At 42.0% G+C, this 18,684-nt stretch overlaps 1 protein-coding gene across 1 annotated transcript in view; it reads right to left on the minus strand.

Moving 5' to 3' along the window:
• Positions 1–7,752: 7,752 nt before the first annotated feature.
• The window catches only part of pfkfb2a (6-phosphofructo-2-kinase/fructose-2,6-biphosphatase 2a), a 33,474-nt gene continuing 22,542 nt past the window's right edge, over positions 7,753–18,684 (minus strand). The window contains exons 10-16 of the mRNA XM_067445550.1: positions 14,456–14,602; positions 13,108–13,212; positions 12,638–12,767; positions 12,322–12,384; positions 11,223–11,287; positions 9,656–9,847; positions 7,753–9,152 (exon numbers count right to left, since the gene is read on the minus strand). Coding sequence (XP_067301651.1) covers positions 9,108–9,152; positions 9,656–9,847; positions 11,223–11,287; positions 12,322–12,384; positions 12,638–12,767; positions 13,108–13,212; positions 14,456–14,602 — 747 coding nt within the window. The 3' untranslated portion in view covers positions 7,753–9,107. The remainder of the gene's footprint in view (positions 9,153–9,655; positions 9,848–11,222; positions 11,288–12,321; positions 12,385–12,637; positions 12,768–13,107; positions 13,213–14,455; positions 14,603–18,684) is intronic.

Consider the following 18,684-nt stretch of genomic DNA (forward strand, 5'->3'; position numbering starts at 1 on the left):
TCTATATTTCTTTGCAGCCTGATGAAACCTACAGGGCCCTACTTTAATGATCTGGGCGCATGGTCTGAAGCACAAGGCACAGGTGTATTAGGGCATGTCCAAATCCACTTTTGCTAGTTTAACATTTAAAAAAAGGTTGCCATGCCAGGTGTGTTTTCAGAAGTGTTGTAGCTATTCTCTTAATGAGTCGTGTGTGTGTGTTTTGTGTGAAACATGCAATAAATCAATTAGAGTTTCTTCCCCCCTTTAAATCCCATTGGAATATAGACACCTTCAACCTGACGAGTCAGTTTAAATGCATGTCACGAATAGTTAAATAAGCAGCCAATGTCATTCATCATTACTTCAAACAGGTAATTCAGATTCATGCAATGACTATTATATTGACACGTAGTCATTTTTATCTTTACGAACACAATAATAATAATTTACATTGTAATCCTTGTATTTTAAATTTGAATGAATGAATGAGGCATTTATATAGCGCCTTCATATGTACTACTGTATACCCAAAGCTCTTTACACTCAACAATACTCACAATATTTGGCATGTTTTAGTGCTGCTGCACGTCAATATCCATGTTAACACTGCCTTTAAATAACAAAAAATACTGCATTAGTCAATGGCGCATTTTGAAGCAAATTTTTATCCTAAAAATAACATGTAAAACACAGTGCAGCTGCACAGCTCTCACCAGGTAGCAGCTGCGTGCTGATTGGCTGTGTTGCTGTAACTGCAGGCAACCTATGGCTAGACCACAAGGCGGGGAGGACCAATCAGGTCCCTCTAATAATCCCGCCACAGGAGGCAGCAGAATTTGCATAGCAAGGGGTATAAAACACCGTCTCGCCAGGTTCGTCAGGTTAATTGACTGAAGCGACTCCCTGAGCAAGTGAAGCTCGGCAAGCAAACGCAAAACTCGTTCCCTCTTCTCAGGGAACCGAGGATACGTAAGTAACCCAAGCGTTCCCTTTTGAGAGTACTCTCGTATTGCATTTTGCTAAACGCTAGGGGAACCAATGCAAAACGCCGTGCTCGCTTAACGGCTCTGATAGCCTGGAGACAACATACTCAGGCCGACCTAAGTATATTATATATAATATAGATAGGCCAGATAGGGTCAGGACAAAGAATATTGAACGACCAGATAAGTCAAGTCACGTGAGAAGTGTGTTTATGACTAATTATTTAAGCCAGACCAGATTATCGGGCCATTAGGGGTTAATATGCATTACACGGCATGAAGCCCAGCCTGTAAGGCAGGGACATCTAGATTATAAAACCTGATAAAAGTGGATGGAGAGGCCCAGCCTGCCGCCGCACAGATATTCCAGTGAAATGCCAGTAGACCAAACCCATGACGAGGCCATTCCTCTAGTAGAATGGGCTTTGATGCCTATAGGGCAGCTGAGATTTCTAGACTCGTAAGCCAGCGAAATAGCATCCACCATCCATCGTGACACGGTCTGCTTTGTAACCATGCACCCACGGGTGCGGCCGCCAAAGCACACAAAGAGCTGTTCAGTTTGCCTGAAAGCAGAGGAACGCTCTATGTAAATTCTCAGCCCTCTGACAGGACAGAGCAAATTAGCATCTTCCTCATCTAACGATGATGAGAGTGCTAAAAGTGAAATGACCCGTGCTCTGAACGGAGTTGAGAGCACCTTAGGTACATATCCATGTCTTGGTTTGAGGACAACTTTAGAGTCATTTGGCCCAAATTGCAGACAAGAGGCGGTCACTGAGAGCGCTTGCAGGTCGCCCACTCGCTTAACTGATGCGATCGCTAGCAGAAAAGCGGTCTTGAGGGATAGGAGCTTTAACCTCACTGAATGCAGAGGCTCGAATGTTGACCCTTCATAGATTCCAGGACCATGGACAGGTCCCATATAGGGACTGAAGGGGGGTGAGGTGGGTGCAGCCTTCTAGCCCCTTTGAGGAAGCGCACGATAAGATCGTTCTTCTCTAGTGACAGTCCATTCACTTGAGTGTGGTGCGCTGCTATAGTGGCCACATAGACTTTGAGCGTGGAGGGGGAACGACCCGCGTCCAGTAGCTCTTGTGAAAAAAATGAGCACTTCTGACACCTCCCAATTATGTGGGTTCAGGCTTCATGCTTTACACCAGTCCGAAAAGACTGACCATTTGCCTGAATAGAACAGTCTTGTCGCGGGAGCTCTAGCTTCAGAAATGTTGTTTAATACACTTTCAGAGAGGTTCTCATGTACCCGTTGATGGGCCAGACATGAAGCAGCCATAGATTGGGACGGGGATGCCAGATCTGCCGTTTCGCCTGCATGAGTAGGTTTCTCCTCAGCGGGTTTGCCCACCGGGCTTTATCTGACTTAGCAGCGAGAACCTTGGTTGATTTCTCCAGAGCGGGGGTATTAAAAGCACAGCACATTTGCTCTCCCTGATCCTCTCTATGACCTGAGGCAACATTGAGATTGGGGGAAAGGGATAAAGGGGAAGATTGGGCCATTTGTGGTTCAACACATCCTTGTGTTTGGAGAAATATAATAGGCATTGAGCATTGTCTTGTGAGGCTAAAAGATAAAATTTTGCCTTTCCAAACATGCCCCAAATTGTCTGAATCTTTGTGGGTGGTCTCTTCACCCATCTGCTGGGGACACTTTGCCCCTGGACAGCATGTCCGGACCCAGATTCAGAATGCCTGGCACATGAGTTGCTCTCAGAAAGCTCAGGTTGTGCTCCGCCCATATCAAGACTTTTTCCGCCATCGTGTGCAGGCTGACGGACCTTAAGCCGCCTTGGCGATTTATATAGGCTACCATTGACCTGCTGTCTGTTCGGATCAGGACATGGTGGTGCTTTATGTATGGAGGAAAGCTCTTAGCGATAGCATGACCGCTTTCATCTCTAGACAGTTTATGTGAAGGCTCTTTTCCGAGTCTGACCAGAGACCGGAGACTGTCTGACCCCAACCTAGGTTGGATGCATCTGTTGAGATAACTTTCCACTTCGTAACAGTGCCCAAACTCTGCCCGTCTGATACCAGGCGGGATTTTTCCAAGGGGCCAGAGTCAAAACACAGCTGTGGTCTACCTCAATTTGTAATCGGCCCGAGAGCCAGGCGAGAGCTGGAACACGGCAATTCAGCCAGCGTTGGAGAGGGCGCATGTGTAACAGACCTAGTCTGAGGACTGGCGCCGCCAAGGCCATGAGTCCCAACCTCCTCTGAAAGTGTTTGAGAGGAGTGTGTACACTGGACCTGAGGGAAACCGCTTGGTTCTGAACAGAGAGCGCGCGCTGTGATGTCAGCCGCACGTCCATCTGTAGAGAGTCTAACACTTTTCCCAGAAACTAAACGTTCTGTGTGGGAGACAATGAGCTCTTTTCCACAATGTTTCTGAGGCCCAAACATTTCAAATGGTTGAGAAGCCAAGATCTGTGGTTCAATAACTATCTCCAACTGAGCTTTTACAAGCCAGTCGTCGAGAGAGTTGAGAATTCTCAATCCCCGAAGCCTCAGCGGGGTTAGCGGTGCTTCCATGCACTTCGTAAACGTGCGGGGAGCCAGAGAAAGACCAAAGGGTAGCACCCTGTATTGGTAAATTCGCCTTGAAGCCGAATCTCAAGAATGGCCTGTGGTGGGGGGCTATTTGTATGTGGAAATAGGCATCCTCTAGATCTACAGTGAAAAACCAATCTCCCGGGCGAATGTGTGCGAGGATTTGTTTCTTTTTTAACATTTTGAAAGGGCGCTTAATAATGGCCTTGTTCAGATGTCTGAGACGCAGAATGGGCCTGAGACCACTGTCTTTTTTCGGTACAAGGAAGTAGCGACTGTAAAAGCCTGACTCGCTTTGTGAGGGGTGAACGGCTTCCACCACCCCTTTCATTAACAGTTTCGATATTTCGGTTTGAAGCATGTGACTTGTGTCACTTCTTACTGTTGTCTCTGTCACGGCACGAAAGCGCGGTGGTCTGCGAGCAAACTGTAGCGAGTAACCTTGTTCTGTTGTGTTCACCCATTTTGAAATGCTGGAAATGGCCTGCCAGGCCTCGGCCTTCAAAGCCAGGGGCTGAATTAATTTGTGGGGCGAGTCGCTGGGTAACAGGGACACGGTGCCCCAACGGTGGTGTTAAAGTGGCGCTTATCAGTTGCCGTGTGAGGCCGGGGAGCTGCCCTGGTGGACTGGCCTGGTCCAGCTTTAGCGTGACGGCTAGCGGAGGAGCTGGAATGCTTAGGCAGGAAAAGTTGCATTGCCTGTGAGGCCTTCTACGCCTCAGTTAAGCGTTCTGTGAACCTTACCACAGAGGTACCGAATAATCCTGAAGGCGACATGGGCGCGTCCTGGAAAGCGGTTTTGTCCGAGTCTTTCATTTAGGTAAGGTTGAGCCACAGATGGCGCTCCAATACCGTCAAGTTGGCCATGCATCTTCCAATCGCCTGAGCATTGGCCTTGGTCGCGCATAGGGCCAGTTCGGAATGGAGTTTGGCCTTGAAGACCTGAAGCACTGCCATAGAGTGTAGTGCTGAGGCAGCCCGGCCGGCGGAGGCGTATGCTTGACCGGCGAGGCTGGAAGTTTTGCGGCATGCCTTAGATGGGTGTAAAGCTTTTGCCTGCCATCCTCTAGTGGAGGGCAGGCAAAGATGTGCAGCGATGGCTTCATCGAGAGGAGGAAGAGCGTGATATCCTTTTTCCGAGCGCCATCGACCACAGAGAGCGCGGGAGAAAAAGAGTATTTGGCACGGGATGAAAATGGTGCATTCCACGACTAGGATAGTTCCTCGAGGACTTCCGAGAAGAAGCGGGTTTTTGAACGGTCGGTTGGCGGCGGTTCTCGAAAAACCACTCGTCCAGCCTGCTTCTCTTCAGCTCCTGGGGTTAAGACCAGTCAATACCGAGGTCGTCCACGGCCTTAGTGAGCAGGTGCATAAGCATCAACTGAGGTTTTGCTGTCAGTCCGTGTCGAAGTAGCGTGCTCCGAGACTTTGTCCGACCACCCGCTTTCAGATGCAGCAAGCGAAAGGCTGTCATCCTCCTCCTCTTCTGGTCTGCCGAAGGAGACAGTAGCAGCCGCCAGGCGATGGGAGCTGTGCTGTTCTTCGGTAAACATGACAGGCGATGATGAATCACGCGTGGAAATGGCCGGCGTGTCCTCGTCAGAGTGCTCCGGAGGCCTCTGGTCACAGCGTTTCTTCTTTTGCGGCTTGAGAGGCTGGGTGCAAGGGACAGGATACAAGTCTAAACTGGCGAGCCGAGCCAGCAGGGTCTGCAGCACCATTTCATCACACTCCAGGCAGCCGCCCAGGGTGAGTGCGGCCTACGCGTGGTCTCATCCAAGACATGAGACCCAGATAATGTGCCGATCCTCGTCCGGGAGAAGACCTCTACACGAGGCGCAGGAAGGAGACATTTGCAACAACGTCTCGGCTCTTTTGTGAGTGTGTAACACACGGATTGGTATAATAGGATATATGCCGGATGGCGCAGCTGGAAGGCAGGCTGAAGGTGAAGAGTCCGGCGTCCTCAAGCTGCGGAGTTCCGCTGGGTGCGTGTCGACGGCAAGCTTCAATCCAGAGCTCAGTGAGGTGAGTTATAAATAACTAGTAATTTCTTACTATGAAATTATGAAAATAGTGGTTCTAGAGGTTTTATATATTGGACCAAAAACCTCCACTCATAGTGGCCTAGAATAATATCTAACTGTAACTGAACCAAAATGAATCAATACTGAAGTGATACAGAGAAGCTAAACAAGGATACTATTATCTTTTAAGAGCTGCATTAAAGCACAATTTAACTTTGTTTGCATCACTGAATCATTACTTTCCAGTTTATCACAGTAAAGATTCAAAAACTATCTGTATTGCATAAATAAAGATGGCTTAAATTGGCAAAGCATGCAAACTAAACATTGCATGTATGATTACTGCAATATTGCACATTTTGATTGCTAATATATTTAAAATGACAGAAAAATTATGATCGGCAACATCAAGAAAAATATGTAATAGAAAATTATGTTGGCATTAGTGGAATTGCATTGCTATGGTTTAAATCATACTTATCTGACCGTTATCAGTTTGTAGCAGTAAACGAAGAGATGTCACACCAATCACAAGTTCAGTAAAGGAGTACCGCAAGGCTCAGTGCTAGGACTGTTGCTTTTCACTAATTAACTTTACACAGTTATTAAGCACTATAGAAATAAAGGTGGCTAAACTTGAAAAAGCATGTAAACTTATAAGAAGAATCTGTTACATTTATATATCTCTAGCCTGACAAGCCAGACCCACATTAAGATGTTTGGTCTGGGAACTCAGCATTGACAGGGCTCAATCTGAGGGGCGGGATAAACGGTTGTCTTTCAAACTCCCTTTGCACGCGATAGGATAGCGCTACAACCAACCAGAGCAACGTGAAGTGGAGCTAGTTGATAGATTAAACATTCGCCGTATCCGGTCGGCAAAACTCTGAACACATCATGCCTTTTTAAGAATGACTTCAGTGCCGCTCTTTGTTCTTTTCTCAAAGAAAAGCTTAATTCCAAGTCTTCAACAAAGAAGCTGGTGGACAGCGGTCTTCCCGAATGGCCACGACGGACAGAGGACAATAGGCAAATTTGGCCATGATGTCGAGGTTACACCCCTACTCAGAGACAGGACCTCAGTTTAACGTCTCATCCGAAGGACGGTGCTTGTTAGATTATAGTGTCCCCATCACTATAGTGGGGTGTTGGGACACACACAGACCACAGGGTGAACAGCCCCTGCTGGCCTCACTAACAGCAGCATCCTAGTTCCCTTTCAGTTGGTCAAGTTTGATGTACATCGGACATCACCAACGAATTCGGACGTACTTCTCTGTTCCCTCTTTCAGGGAATGAGGGTTACCATACGTAACCGAGGCGTTTTCCCAGGAGGTCTCCCATCCAGGTACTGACCAGGCTCAGCCCTGCTTATAATAATAATAATAATTCGTTACATTTATATAGCGCTTTTCTAGGCACTCAAAGCGCTTTTACATGGAAGGGGGGATCTCCTCAGCCACCACCAATGTGCAGCATCCACCTGGATGATGCGACGGCAGCCATATTGCACCAGAACGCCCACCACACACCAGCTTATGGTTGAGAGGAGACCGAGTGATGAAGCCAATCAGGATAAGGGGATTATTAGGAGGCCATGATGGACAGGGGCCAATGGGCAAATTTGGCCAGGATGCCGGGGTTACACCCCTACTCTTTATCGAAGGACATCCTGGGATTTTTAACGACCACAGAGAGTCGGGACCTCAGTTTAACGTCTCATCCGAAAGACGGTGCTCTTTGTCAGTATAGTGTCCCCATCACTACACTGGGGTGTTAGGACCCACACAGACCACAGGGTGAGCGCCCCCTGCTGGCCTCACTAACACCTCTACCAGCAGCAACCTGGTTTTCCCAGTTGGTCTCCCATCCAGGTACTGACCAGGCTCAGCCCTGCTTAGCTTCAGTGGGAAACCAGTCTTGGGCTAAAGGGTGATTTGGCTGCTAGCAACTAAATAAAGCATCTATGATTACTGCAATAGTGGACATTTTGTTTGCAAATACATTTAAATGACAGATATAAACGAAGATTGGCAGCCATTATGCAGAGCAAACTTTTTTTTTTTTTTTTTTATAAATTCACCAAAGATTATGTAATGTAAATGATATAAAATAAATAATACATGTATGATTACTGCAATATTCCATTTTGATTGCTAATGTATTTAAAGGCCAAAAAGATGTACTTGCATCACAGACTGGTTTATTAAATCACAAAAGTTAGCATGACAGTTAGACACCACTGATATTGTAATGCTAACACACTGATGATGTCAATGAAACAAGAACACAAAAGTTATTTTATATTACATTATTAAAATAAAGGACTCGGCTGTGAGGTTAATGCGTCTTTCTGGGTCTAAGAATCAGCAGATCTGTTGTTTTTAGACTTTGAGTGGTTACACTTTGGCTGTGAAGCAAAGGCACTTGCAAATCTGATAATATCCAATCATGAATAATGAAGAAGCTGCAAGAAGCAACTAGTGGAATATAATCTTAACAGGCCATCATAACATTCAACAAGCACTAAGCACTTTAAGAACATTCTTTGTGCATCCTATTATACAAGTAAACTCAAATTATAAAACATAATAATTATCAAATATTTTACACTGCCACTTAAGAACATCCTTCCAAAATATAAGCATGTATAAATATCTTTTCATAACAAATGGCAATCTAAACATTAACAAAAAAACAAAAAAATACATAAAAACTAATACAGTATGACATGCCATATTCTCAGTAGTTTTAAATGTTCTTACAGAATACATTTAAAAAAGTAAAAACGCGAGAAAACTCCATATTTACCGATTCTGTGCGTATGAAAGGACACATTCGTTCAAGACTGAATGAAGTTTTTCATGCATATCGGTTATAGCAACTAAAACAATCAGCTTATCTATTAAAATCAATACTCTGATGTTCCTTTCCAAAATTGTAGAGTCTGATGGGAGAAAAACCAGCGGAACAGATTTCACAAACCCGTCCTCGTTTCACATTCAATATATATTCAATAAAACATTCTGCACAACATCACAGTCTATATGAGAAAACAACGACAGCAAGAATAATTGACAGCTAATATTATGCCAAATATTTACACGATTATCCAGTCAAATGTGGCCAGTCGTTATTTAGGCATTAAGAAGACTACGACAACAAAAAGAGAGTGCTTGAATGTTTCCTTATAGATCCGTTTCAGGAAGTGCTTCTGACCCTCAAGGGCCAATCAGGTTAACTGGCACAAGACACGCCCACACAATCTGTGTTCTAATTGGCTGTCAGTCAGTTCAAAGGTGCGTGAATGTTCCTTACATTAATTGTTGAGTATTTCGATCAATAACTGTTGTTTTACCGTACTTGCAGGCGCTAGTGGGCAAGGTGCAGGTTGAGAAGGATAGACGGATGGAGGTGACGCTTGTTACATAAAGCAGTGTTTATGCAGCTGAATTTGAGTGGGTGTCAGAAACAGTTGAATAATGTCTGGAGAAAACTTTGGAATTGGTTTAATTTGTGACAGTCACACAACTTGTGGTTTGTGTTCTCACTCCTGGATGGAGTCTGCCGGTCTGAAGCAGTTCAGAACATCCTGTAAGACAGAGCACACAGGATTACTTTGTTAGGGCTTGAGAGACTCTCCACTTGAGGAGGTTGATTCTGACATTAGCATGTAGCTCAGCGAACTAACTGATGCTCCAAGTACACAAATACATATTAAACACATAATTCCTACCCATTTGTAATTATGGGAATAAATAAATAAATAAAAACAAACACACACCCACACATATATATGCACAGAGACACAACTCCTATATCTACACCTACCCATCAAACACAAACCTACACACACAACCCCTACCCCATAACCTACCCATCACACACACACACAACCACTAAACCTACCTATCACACACTCACTCACACACACACACAACCACTAAACCTACTCATCAAACAACCAATTAATTAAAAAAGAAACCCAGGCACAGTTTAGTATGTGTTTTAAGCAACTTACTAGTCGGATGTAATTATATTTTACTATGTTCAGGAGGGCCAGAAGTCCTCATTTACACACAGGGACAAACTAACCTGATTCTTGTTTGGTTCCTCTCTCTCCTGCGCCTCATGGAGTCGTTTGATGGATAAGGCAGGAATGCTCGCTATCCGGGGCGGGTTGCCAGCGCTGAAGAGGCGGGGCCGCTTGACTTGATCCTGACTAGACAGGGGCGTAAAGCTGTTTCTCCTCAGGAGAGTGGGCGGCACTTCTTGTCTGCTGCTTCCCTGATAACACAAAGTAGACTGAACACTGTGACAAAGGCTGTAAAGGGCCAAAATGAGTCAAGGCTTCTGTCATACAATATTGACACAGAATTAAAGCGGCTGGTTCTGCTATTGCACCTCTTAGACTTTTTAATGTGTAAATGACATCTGTTGTTATTGGCTAACATCTCTGCATGAGAAATTAAGGCGTTGTATAAATGTGGAAGGTCATATAATAAAACACATGGTTTTGACAATGATCATTTCTGAATAACAAATTTGAGCATCTCACAAAAAAAAAGACATTACACAAAAAAAAAAAAAAAAAATTTGAGGGAAAAAAAGCTTGTTTTCAGTACTATTAAAGATTCAAGTACAGCTATAAGTACAGAATTAAATTTTAAATAAATAAAATAATAATTGAATTAATAAAAATTCATAGCAAATTATCAAAACAAATTTTGCTACATTATTTAATCTTATTTAAAGTGTTTAATATGTTATAAAACATCAGATATAAATATGCCAAAATTTGTATTATTTAAATTCAATTGTATTAATAGCTATTTTAATAATGCAAATAATAAAATAGTAAACAAAATCAAATATACACATTTTTATTTGTCTTTATCTTTTTTATTCTTATTTAATTCATATTTGTATTATTAATAGTTACTTTAACACAGAAAGAAATTCGATAAAATAGTTAAAACATTAAAAAAAATCATATCCAGACAGAATGATGTTCTTGGATGCTCTTCTTGAGGTTCAGCTACAAATCCTCTGGGTGGACTGGAGAACATCACAGTATGTTAACATATTACATCTAACTCTTTTAGTTCCAAAGCGTTTGATGGCATCTGTGCCAGATGCTCCCGCCCATAATTACAGTGAAAGAGATGACATGATCTCATCACAACAAAATATGAACAAAAACAAGCCAGAAGCCAGAAATAGAGAGAACCTCAGTGCTGTATTGACTCTGAGTGCAGACCTGTGGTCTGTGTTTTTCAGACTCACTGTGAGGGTGTCAATCTGCACTACAAAACACACCACAGTTCATGAGTCAACGCTGCAGACTGCACTAACAGTCAGCCTTTAGTTTTCCGTTAGAGGAACAGTTCAAGAGGTTATTCTTGTTTGAGGCTCCTTCAGCTGCTGATTTACTGAAGCAGTGTTTGTGTTGGAAAGACCGCTCGATCATTGGCGGATATGATTCCAAAAATAACAACAAAAACATGTGGAATCATTCAGCACAACAAAAAACTTGTATGAAGTGATGGTAAAACCAAACGATGTTCAAGAAATAAACAAAATTATCTGATTAAAGATGAGAAAGATGATGTTGCTTTAATAAACAGCAACAATCTGATATAAATCGTATATGTTTGCTTACGATTGGTCTGTCCCGGTGTGTGTTTACAGCTTCTACTTTCAGGTCAAACTTGTCAACTTTACAGCCTGTAACAGGAAGAAAACAAAAAACAATATTGAATATTACGTGTGTGTGTGTGTGTGTGTGTGTGTATTATATATATATATATAATAATAATAATAATAATAATAATAATATATTTTATTTGTAAAGCCCTTTTCATAGTTAAAAACAATCCCAAAGTGCTAAATATATATATATATATATATATATATATATATATATATATATATATATATATATATATATATATATATACATATAACATTTTGTATAAAAAACTATTTGAATGTTTCAATTAATATTTAATTTACATTTATTTATTACAGTTATTTTAATAATGTAACAATTTAAATCAAATATTAAAAATGTAACACTTTTTTTACTTCTTTAAATATAAAAAACAATTAATACATATACACACAATCACATATTTTAGAAATGTTTAATTATTATTTCTTATATAATTTATTTAAAATTAACTATTCATTTTATTAATAGCTATCTAATGGTAACAATTTAGAACAAATATTTAAAATGTTAAAAAAAAAAATAAAAAAACTATTAAATAATAATGTAGTGGTTTAAATAAACACACACACATATTCATAATACATGAATACATTTTAAAATGTAAAAAAAAGAAATTAAATTTTAATAACACAATCATACATACTTATTCATATTCACCTAAAATTATGTAAAAAATCTTATTAAATAATACCATATATAAAAGGAAATGTGTGTGCGTGTGTGTGTGTTTTATTATAATTATATATTTATTATTATATTTATTATCGTTTTATTGTATTATTTTATTTTATTATATTCATCCACATTTTAATAATTTGTAACTATTTCTTATTATTCTTATTTAACTTATGTAATGTATGTAATATTAACTATGAATTGGATTAATAGTTATTTAAATATGAAAGCAGTTTAGATCAAATATTTAAAATGTAAAAAACTGTTATTAAAAAAACATATATAGTACATATTCATATTCACCAAAAAATATTAAAAAAAATCCCATTTCTGAATGAAAACGAACACATACCATAAGCCACTGGTGTCAGCTTCATGACCGCATGGAGGGGGCACTTCAGATACGGCAAATCATCTGATACACAATACAAGCACATTTAAACATGAGAAGATCATAGTAATCATATTTATTTGATTATAAACACATAATTGAGTCAGAGGGTCTGTGCACAGAGCTGTTTGCTCAGGAAGAAATCATAAACTTTATCCCAGTTTGTAACAGCATCACTTCTTTGGATGCGTATTACTTGAATCCCAGCAGTCAAAAGCAGCAGCAGTGTGTCTCTCATTATCTGGAAATCACTAGCTTGATTTGATTTGGGACGCACCGGCGCTCTTGTCCAGGAAGTAGGCTAGGAGGCAGCGCATGACGGCCTGGTGGCAGATGACCAGCACGTTGCCTTGTCTCTCCAGCTCCATGATAACCGGCTCCAGCCGCTGCACCAGGTCCTGATAGGACTACAGCAAGAGAAGAGGGACACAAATGGCTTATTTATAGTAGACATAGTAAACGGAGGAAAATCATGTCAGCATCTAAAAATCCGTAGTGACTTCTACAGGTGTGCGATCGAGAGCGTCCTCACCTACAGTGGGTAGTGAAAGCTGCCCAAGCCATCACCTGAGACTAAAACTCAAACTAAAAATGGTGTAGGATTTTCACTCAGAAATTGCTAGTAAATTTCACAAATAATTACAAAGAAACAGCAAGTAACACACTGAATTGAGCGTGACATTTAGGGAGAAAGGCTGGAATAGTATTTTCCTATAAAATCTTCAACATTTTTACAATTGTACATACCTCTCCTCCCGGGTATCTGTAATGGTACTTGTCCTGGTCTCTGAGAGAATATTCATCCGGGTACGTTTCTTTTATCTTTTCATATGTCATTTCCTCACAAATGCCCTGATAAACACACATTAAAAATACCACTTAACAAACAGCACAAACATTTCTCCATCAATTCTTATTTTGTTGCAATAATGTGATTTTGTTAGGGATGTACAATATATCGGTCACCATATTGGCATTGGGCGATAAAAGGTAATTTTATCATTATTGTTTTAAGATGAGAAAATTTGGCTGATATATTAAAGCTTCTTAAATGTTTTTAATATTCAGTTATTATTATTTTCAGGTTATAAGATTTCAGACTGAATTTCGGTTATCTGTATTGAAATATAATGAATTATTGGTTATCGGCTTTTAAACAAAGAATTTTTATTATAAGTTTTCAAAAATATAGGATTTTCTGTTGTCAGTTATCGTTTATCAAATATAAAGATTTTCAGTTATCGGCTTTCAAATATAAAAAAAGTATTTTATCAGTTATCGGTTTCCCCCCAAAAAAACACGAATTTTTGGTTATCGGCTTTCATATATAAATTTTGTTCGGTTATCAGTTATCGGTTTTCAAATATAAAGAATTTTCATTTATCGGTTTTCAAATATAAAGATTTTTCAGTTATCGGCTTTCAAATATAAAGAATTTTTAGTTATAGGCTTTTAAATATAAAGAATTTTCTGTTATCAGTTATCGGGTTTTCAAATATAAAGAATTTTTAGTTATAGGCTTTTAAATATAAAGAATTTTCTGTTATCAGTTATCGGGTTTTCAAATATAAAGAATTTTCAGTTAGCGATTTTCAAATATAAAGAATTTTTCGGTTATCGGCTTTCAAATATAATGAATTTTCAGTTATCAGCTTTCAAACATAAAGAATTTTTAGTGAACAGTTTTCAAATATGAAGAATTTCTGGAATATTGGCTTTTAAACTAAGAATTATTGGTTATCTGCTTTCAAATATAAAGAATGCAAAATGTTCATATCATTGCATCCCTAAATTTAGTTTTCTCTTTTGCAATTAAAAACCTAAGATGTGTACCTTATTTTCCACTTATCTGGAAGCACAGACTTTTATTGCACTCATGACACAGGATTATATACGTGAATTAACTTTGGTGTGGTGAATGAGTAAAATATGATACACCACCATTAAACATCTGACTCAAATTGACTAACTTATTGTTAACAGAAAACACCCGTGTTTTATTACAGTAGACAAAGAAGAACAGCAGCAGCCCAGTGTTAATATGAATTACCATAAAACCCTGCTTCTCTAATAAAACCAGCGGTGCGTAACTCACAGCGTCGATCTCGTTGAGTATTTTCCACTGCTCGTATGGGACGCCCAACTCCTCCGCCGTCTGGATGGTGCGTCTGAGCTGACTGGTCCACACCTTCAGGTCTGGGATCTTCTGGTTTTCCAGGAACCCACGCAGGGCTTTAGAAAACTAACACAGATTGGGAAAGAGGTTAACAAGGCTCCAAATATTTCTCAGTTGTTTGTGGTAAAGGACTGAACCAGAGCATTCTGGGAATGAACACTTACTGGCTATTTTTAAAGGGTCACTCACATGAGATCCACCAATGGTAAACCACATCAAATCAATTCTACACTGACAAAATCAAGCACTGGCTTACATTCAGCATGAAACTGAATTTGCAAGTGTCATTTCTTCTGTATTGTGACCGAGTGAAACTACTTCTCGAACAAAAACAAAATGTAGGACGTGGCTGGATTTTGTCCATAGGGAATTGATTGGATGGTTGAGGTTTGCTATTGGTGGATCTCATGTGAGTGACAGGTCGCCCCGCCCTCATAATCAGAGAAGAGCATGTATGAGGCACATGAATAAAAATAAAAAAAAGATGTGCACAGATAAATAATTTACAATAAATACTGTAATATTCCATAAAAAATAAAAAAATAAAAAGATTAGACAATTTTGATTTCATGGTGACTGTGGCGGCGGGTGCGTGGTTCCGCAAGGTCTGTAGCGGGAGAGAGGGAGCAGGGCCGAGCAGGGAGAAAGTAGGTCAAGTGCAAATGACTAACACCTGTGTCTGATTGCAGTAATTGGCGCGGAGAGATGGCTTTTAAACGGCAGCAGAGACAGAGGAGGGAGAGAGAGACTAGGACTGGGACTGCTGCTGCTAAGCTTGACACGGGACACTGAGCAGTTAAATGAGTTGAAGCTGACGAGCTGAGAAACGCTGCCTACCGAGTTGAGAGAAGCGCCCTTGTACGTTGTTTATGTTAAAGAGTGTGATAAATAAAAGTGTGCAGTCCCAGTCTCGCCGACCCCGTCTTCTTTCATCCAACACATACACGAACCTTGTTACACTGGTGCCGAAACCCAGGAAGGAAGAAGATCGCCGCCATGCAGACCCTGCCGAAGACGCCGCTTGCGGACATTGTTCAATCGCTTGCCAGTCCTCACCAGGAACATCATCAAGATCTGCTGGCCGTGAGGGAGGAGCAACAGAAACTGTTTGAAGCCCTCCTTCTGGCCCAGCATGAAGACCGGGAGCTGTTCCGGAGCGGGATGAACCGGGAGATTCGGGCCGTCCCCCCTTCTACCACCGACTCAGCCGCCGTACTCCACCTCTCGAAGATGGGGCCCGAGGATGATCTGGAGGCATTCATCGACCTCTTCGAGAGGTCCGCTGAGTCCTGGGGATGGCCCCAGACGGACTGGCCGATGCGGCTCCTGCCATTGCTTTCCGGGGGACGCAGGTAGCCGCCCACCAACTGCCAGTCCAGAATCTCCTGATGTACGAAGATCTGAAGCTCGCTATTCTACAACGGGTCGGCCGGAACCCAAAACAACTTCGCAAGCGGTTCAGAACCCTGACCCTCGACGATTACGGCCGGCCCTTCGCATTTGTGCACCAGCTCTGGGACGCCTGCCGCAAGTGGCTGATGGCCGAGGGAAGCGACGTCGAGGAGATCGCTGAACCAGGCCATTCAGTTGGCGGAGGATCAGCTGGTGGCAAACCCCTTCCATCTGCCTCTCTCTCTTCCTCTTCCCCGAACCTTCCTCCCTACAAACCAGTCCCGTTTCCCAGGTTCCGCGGGGGGATGCCGCCCAAACCGGCCCCAAGATGGAGGATGAGCAGCCAGCGAGACCATGGGGTCGACCTGTCCAGCGCAGAGGGAAGGGGCCACCGCGGCAGACCCGTATTCCGCTCCTGCCGCTCCCGCACTCTCTCCGTGCCAATCGGCTGACTTACTTCCAGCCACTAGGGCGGCGGGGAAGCCTGGGACGGCTTGTTGCTGCTGCGGGGATCCACAAGCCGCCCCCGATCAGGCTGGATTTTACCTAATACCCGTGAGTATCAAGGGGGGTACGTATCAGGCTTTGGTGGATTCTGGTTGTAACCAGACCTCTATTCACCAAAGCCTGATTCACTCTAAGGCATTGGGTAACAACCGCACAGTTACGGTGACGTGTGTGCACGGGGAAGTGGTGAACTATCCGTTGGTGCCGGTGGATATTCAATTTTGGGGACAAAAACACAGTTAAACCGCACCTCCGGCATTCGCTGATCTTGGGTATAAATTGGCCAGCGTTTAATCAATTGTTGGGGCACTTGCAGTCTTGTTCAAAATAATAGCAGTACAATGTGACTAACCAGAATAATCAAGGTTTTTAGTATATTTTTTATTGCTATGTGGCAAACAAGTTACCAGTAGGTTCAGTAGATTCTCAGAAAACAAATGAGACCCAGCATTCATGATATGCACGCTCTTAAGGCTGTGCAATTGGGCAATTAGTTGAATTAGTTGAAAGGGGTGTGTTCAAAAAAATAGCAGTGTGGCATTCAATCACTGAGGTCATCAATTTTGTGAAGAAACAGGTGTGAATCAGGTGGCCCCTATTTAAGGATGAAGCCAACACTTGTTGAACATGCATTTGAAAGCTGAGGAAAATGGGTCGTTCAAGACATTGTTCAGAAGAACAGCGTACTTTGATTAAAAAGTTGATTAGAGAGGGGAAAACCTATAAAGAGGTGCAAAAAATGATAGGCTGTTCAGCTAAAATGATCTCCAATGCCTTAAAATGGAGAGCAAAACCAGAGAGACGTGGAAGAAAACGGAAGACAACCATCAAAATGGATAGAAGAATAACCAGAATGGCAAAGGCTCAGCCAATGATCACCTCCAGGATGATCAAAGACAGTCTGGAGTTACCTGTAAGTACTGTGACAGTTAGAAGACGTCTGTGTGAAGCTAATCTATTTTCAAGAATCCCCCGCAAAGTCCCTCTGTTAAAAAAAAAGGCATGTGCAGAAGAGGTTACAATTTGCCAAAGAACACATCAACTGGCCTAAAGAGAAATGGAGGAACATTTTGTGGACTGATGAGAGTAAAATTGTTCTTTTTGGGTCCAAGGGCCACAGGCAGTTTGTGAGACTACCCCCAAACTCTGAATTCAAGCCACAGTACACAGTGAAGACAGTGAAGCATGGAGGTGCAAGCATCATGATATGGGCATGTTTCTCCTACTATGGTGTTGGGCCTATTTATCGCATACCAGGGATCATGGATCAGTTTGCATATGTTAAAATACTTGAAGAGGTCATGTTGCCCTATGCTGAAGAGGACATGCCCTTGAAACGGTTGTTTCAACAAGACAATGACCACACTAGTAAACGGGCAAAGTCTTGGTTCCAAACCAACAAAATTAATGTTATGGAGTGGCCAGCCCAATCTCCAGACAGATTGTGGAATGTTGTTAAAGAATCATGGAGTGGAATAACAGCTGAGAGGTGCCACAAGTTGGTTGACTCCATGCCACACAGATGTCAAGCAGTTTTAAAAAACTGTGGTCATACAACTAAATATTAGTTTAGTGATTCACAGGATTGCTAAATCCCAGAAAAAAAAATGTTTGTACAAAATAGTTTTGAGTTTGTACAGTCAAAGGTAGACACTGCTATTTTTTTGAACACACCCCTTTCAACTAATTGCCCAATTGCACAGCCTTAAGAGCGTGCATATCATGAATGCTGGGTCTTGTTTGTTTTCTGAGAATCTACTAAACCTACTGGTAACTTGTTTGCCACGTAGCAATAAAAAATATACTAAAAACCTTGATTATTCTGGTTAGTCACATTGTACTGCTATTATTTTGAACAAGACTGTATGTGCGGATGCCTCTTGGGGGAAAAGTGTGCAGTGGAAAGAGACTGTTGCTCAGGTGGGAGAGGTGGATTTGGGACCCCGGGAAGCTGTTCCAGCGGAATCGAGCGATCTGGAGATGCCCGTTCTCACAGATCGCGATGATCTTACCCTGGAACAGTCCCAGGATGAGTCTCTGAAAAATGCATTTTCGCAGGTCCGCTCCATCGACGGCCAACTCCTTCACCCTGACCAGCCTCGCTCTTATCCGTATTTTGCAGTGATAAAGGATAGGTTGTATCGGGTGACCCAAGACGCCCAGACAAAAGAAGATACAACCCAGTTATTATTAGTGCTAAAACGGCATTCTCATTCTAATCCTATGGCTGGACATTTAGGACGCCAAGC

This window comes from Pseudorasbora parva, chromosome 6 (assembly GCF_024679245.1).
Source record: "Pseudorasbora parva isolate DD20220531a chromosome 6, ASM2467924v1, whole genome shotgun sequence".
Classification (NCBI taxonomy): domain Eukaryota; kingdom Metazoa; phylum Chordata; class Actinopteri; order Cypriniformes; family Gobionidae; genus Pseudorasbora; species Pseudorasbora parva.